The 3942-nt window shown below is 42.5% G+C and overlaps 1 protein-coding gene across 1 annotated transcript; it reads right to left on the reverse strand.

Annotated features, from left to right (window-relative positions):
- Nucleotides 1-1353: 1353 nt before the first annotated feature.
- LOC126092877 (histidine-rich protein PFHRP-II-like) lies at nucleotides 1354-2235 on the reverse strand. The gene has a single exon (XM_049908608.1). The coding sequence runs from the start codon at nucleotides 2233-2235 to the stop codon at nucleotides 1354-1356; it is 882 nt and encodes a 293-aa protein (XP_049764565.1).
- Nucleotides 2236-3942: the final 1707 nt, after the last annotated feature.

Below are 3942 nucleotides of genomic sequence, written 5' to 3' on the forward strand. Positions count from 1 at the left end.
CATTCGCTGTTCACATGATCAACTGCGTCACTGTTTTTGTTCGTATCCATTTGGAATTCCGAAACGCGGTATTTTAAAGCTTCTTTCTGTCCTAGTTCTGGTGGCCTGTTACTTGCTTTCCAGTATGCAACACCTGTCCGGTCGCTGACTCTCATCACGGGACGCCCCCTAAGAGCTTTTTGTGGTGCCTCCCGTGGTGCAGCCTCTGCTTCTGCCCACGCACATTTCCACACAAAACGTTTCCTCTCGCTGCTTGTTTCAACTTTTGCTCATTGACATGCCTTATATAGGAGCGGTGTGTTAATACCGTCGATTGAGTTCATCCCTTTTGCGTTACATACTTCAGGCAAATCTGCTCATGACTGCCGAAGTAAGTTATGTGTCATATTCACCTTCCCATTACGATGACCGTCATTCATTCTGCCACCTTATATATCCTCCTCCTTCCGTGTTCAATTTTGCAATGGGTCAATTAATGGTTGAGAAATTGATTGAAGTCAGTGCAAAATAGTTTTCAGCTTCTGACTGTAGAAATTGACATATTTACTGACCAACTTCCTATTTTAATATTTTGTATACCCTAAACAGTGGTTGGATCTAGTCTCCTTATCGTTCTATATTACATTGTACTTAGGTTCATATTTACGGATTTGAGCTGTTAAGTGATATTCTTTTTTCTTTCAAAATTTAACATTCTTTCTAATTCTCTGATTTTTATACAATTCTATTTAACTACTCTAAGATCTCACTCTTACAGTACAGTTGTCTACATTTTAATTTAAATTCAAACAATTTGAGCTTATCTATAAATTTGTATCATCCCTAAAATTTTGTAACTTTGAGGCTGATCTGTTTTCTTTGATTACCTAATTTATATTAAACAGGAATAGTCCTATTCGTAAACATATCTATATTCCCAAAAAATCTTAAGTCTATGCATTAAAACTTTACAAAAATTTTCAAATTTCAATTTTACAAATGTATTTCTAATACTACAAATTACATTACAAACTTTAAACTGACATCATGGAATACCTAAACCCATTAATATTTATCTATTTATTTTACAAACATATCACATATTACAAACTTAATCTCCCAAGAAATGATAACTTTAGGTTTTATTAACTTAAAGATGTTGGAAAATAAATGTTATTGCTGTGTCAAGATAAAAAATTTTAATGCATCGCCAAAAGTATCTGTTGCAAACACATAAAAGTCTTCAGATTCAAATATTTGTAAACACAATTGCAAAAATTACATTTTTTTCATTTGGTTCTGATACTAGTCTGTCATAGACAGTTCTTTCTCCTACATCTTTAACATGGTTAATTGAAATCGTCACATTCTTTTTCATGTGTTTCGACTTCCCACATCAAACGTGGCATGATGATTGGCCACAGGCATCGCCTTGTCTACATTGAGCATAGAATGACGATCAGCCATGTGCCTCGCCTTGTCTCCAATGAGCATGGAATGACGATCTGCCGTGTGCCTCGCCTTGACTCCATTGAGCATGGAATGACGATCGGTCGTGTGCCTCGCCTTGACTCCATTGAGCATGGAATGACGATCGGTCGTGCGCCTCGCGTTTCCGCTGAGCGTGGAATGACGATCAGCCATGTGCCTCGCCTTGTCTCCATTGAGCATGGAATCACGATCGGCCGTGTCCCTCGCCTTGACTCCATTGAGCATGGAATGACGATCGGTCGTGTGCCTCGCCGCATTTCCGCTGAGCATGGAATGACGATCAGCCATGTACCTCGCCTTGTCTCCATTGAGCATGGAATCACGATCGGCCGTGTGCCTCGCCTTGACTCCATTGAGCCTGGAATGATGATCGGACGTGTGCCTCGCCTTGACTCCATTGAGCATGGAATGACGATCGGTCGTGTGCCTCGCCTTGACTCCATTGAGCATGGAATGACGATCGGTCGTGTGCCTCGCCTTGACTCCATTGAGCATGGAATGACGATCGGTCGTGTGCCTCGCCTTGACTCCACTGAGCATGGAATGACGATCGGTCATGTGCCTCGCCTTGACTCCATTGAGCATGGAATGACGATCGGCCGTGTGCCTTGCCTTGACTCCATTGAGCATGGAATGACGATCGGCCGTGTGCCTCGCATCATCTCTGCTGAGTGTAGAATGACGATCGGCCGTGCGCCTCGCCTTGTCCCCATTGAGCATGGAATGACGATCGGCCGTGTGCCTCGCCGCATCTCCGCTGAGCATGGAAGGACGGTCTGCAGAGAGAAAGTTGCTGAAAGTCTGAGCGTGCCGTGAATGCGTGGTTGCCTTTGTTCCATTTCGGATGTGTCTATGGCGGTGTTGTATTGGAGATCTTTTCTTGGCAGCATTTGACGAATCTTTTGCCGGCCGTTGTGGCCAAGCGGTTCTAGGCGTTCAGTCTAGAACCGCGCGACCGCTACGGTCGCAGGTTCGAATCCTGCCTCGGGCATGGGTGTGTGTAATGTCCTTAGGTTAGTTAGGTTTAAGTAGTTCTAAATTCTAGGGGACTGATGACCTCTGATGTTAAGTCCCATAGTGCTCAGAGCCATTCGAAACATTTTTTGAACGAGTCTTTATATCGGTTCATCAATGATCTATTCGTCTCCAGGTTTTCATATGAATAGTCATCTTTCATCTCTTGGTACGATATCTGAAGGTGTTGCAGTTTGCCATAAGGAATATCGGATATTTGTTCTGCCAGAACAGTTAAATCCAATAACGGTCTTGTATGAAATGGGATTTGAAAAGGTTTACTGATATCTTCTGGTCCAGGCTCTTCCTTCTTCCAAATCTTCTGCGTTGCATCTTCTGTTCTTTGTGCATCTTGCTGTCTTCTCACTTGTGTCTTCGTTCTTCTCTGGACCAGTAATTGGAATTGAAGACCTGTTTAATCTCATTATCGTTTAATCCGTTCTTATTGCGTCTTCTTTGAAATTGTTGTGCGTCTTTATTATATTCAGTTGTTCATCCAGATAGACTGGACAGCCTTCCATGTTTTCTTGCTTCGTCCCATGAGTGTTCAGGGGTTGTTTCGCAGTTGTTGAATTCCGTATGGTCTGATAACAGTTTCGGTTATTCTGAACATTGAGTTACAGAAACGCGTCTCTTCTTCTTCCTGTTGTGAATTGAAACACCCGCTAGTCCTTTCTGTAATATGTCTGCCTCCGCTCCGGTTCGGTGGACAACCATCAGCTCTCCATTCGCTGCTTTAAACAGTTCGCTATAGATGTGTCAAGTACCTAACACTTTCGCAAAACCATTGTTATAACGCTTATATATGACTTTCGTACGAATAAATCTCATATCAGGGTACATGGCGATTGTATCCAGGATGCGTTGTAGCTTTCAAAACTTTCCCCCCAGATGTGTTATCCTCTTGGACCGTTGTTTCCACCAAGGCCTCTTCTTTCGTCATCTCGTAAGGTGATGTACCAGGCACTCACCGTGTCCCTTGCTCTCATACCTAACCGTTCTCCTCAGACCTGCCGTCGATCTGGCCGCAATGATGCTGCACCTTGTCTGCCGACTTCATATCTATTACAATGTTCGTCCCTGATTTGTCTATCTTACTCCTCTTACATCCTCACCTATTCTCTAAATGGTTCAAATGGCTCTGAGCACTATGCGACTTAACTTCTGAGGTCATCAGTCGCCTAGAACTTAGAACTAATTAAACCTAACTAACCTAAGGACATCACACACATCCATGCCTGAGGCAGGATTCGAATCTGCGACCGTAGCGGTCGCTCGGCTCCAGACTAAAGCGCCTAGAATCGCACCTATTCTCTATTTTACATGATATCATTATCTATTTTATTACAACTCTGACTCCCTTAAATTACGCTACAACTTTAAAACATTAAAATTTTCTTACTAGACTTTACACAAGTTATCATTTATTCTATAAAAATGTTTTTCTTATCACTGTTT

Source organism: Schistocerca cancellata, chromosome 7 (genome assembly GCF_023864275.1).
Source record: "Schistocerca cancellata isolate TAMUIC-IGC-003103 chromosome 7, iqSchCanc2.1, whole genome shotgun sequence".
In the NCBI taxonomy this organism is placed as follows: Eukaryota; Metazoa; Arthropoda; class Insecta; order Orthoptera; family Acrididae; genus Schistocerca; species Schistocerca cancellata.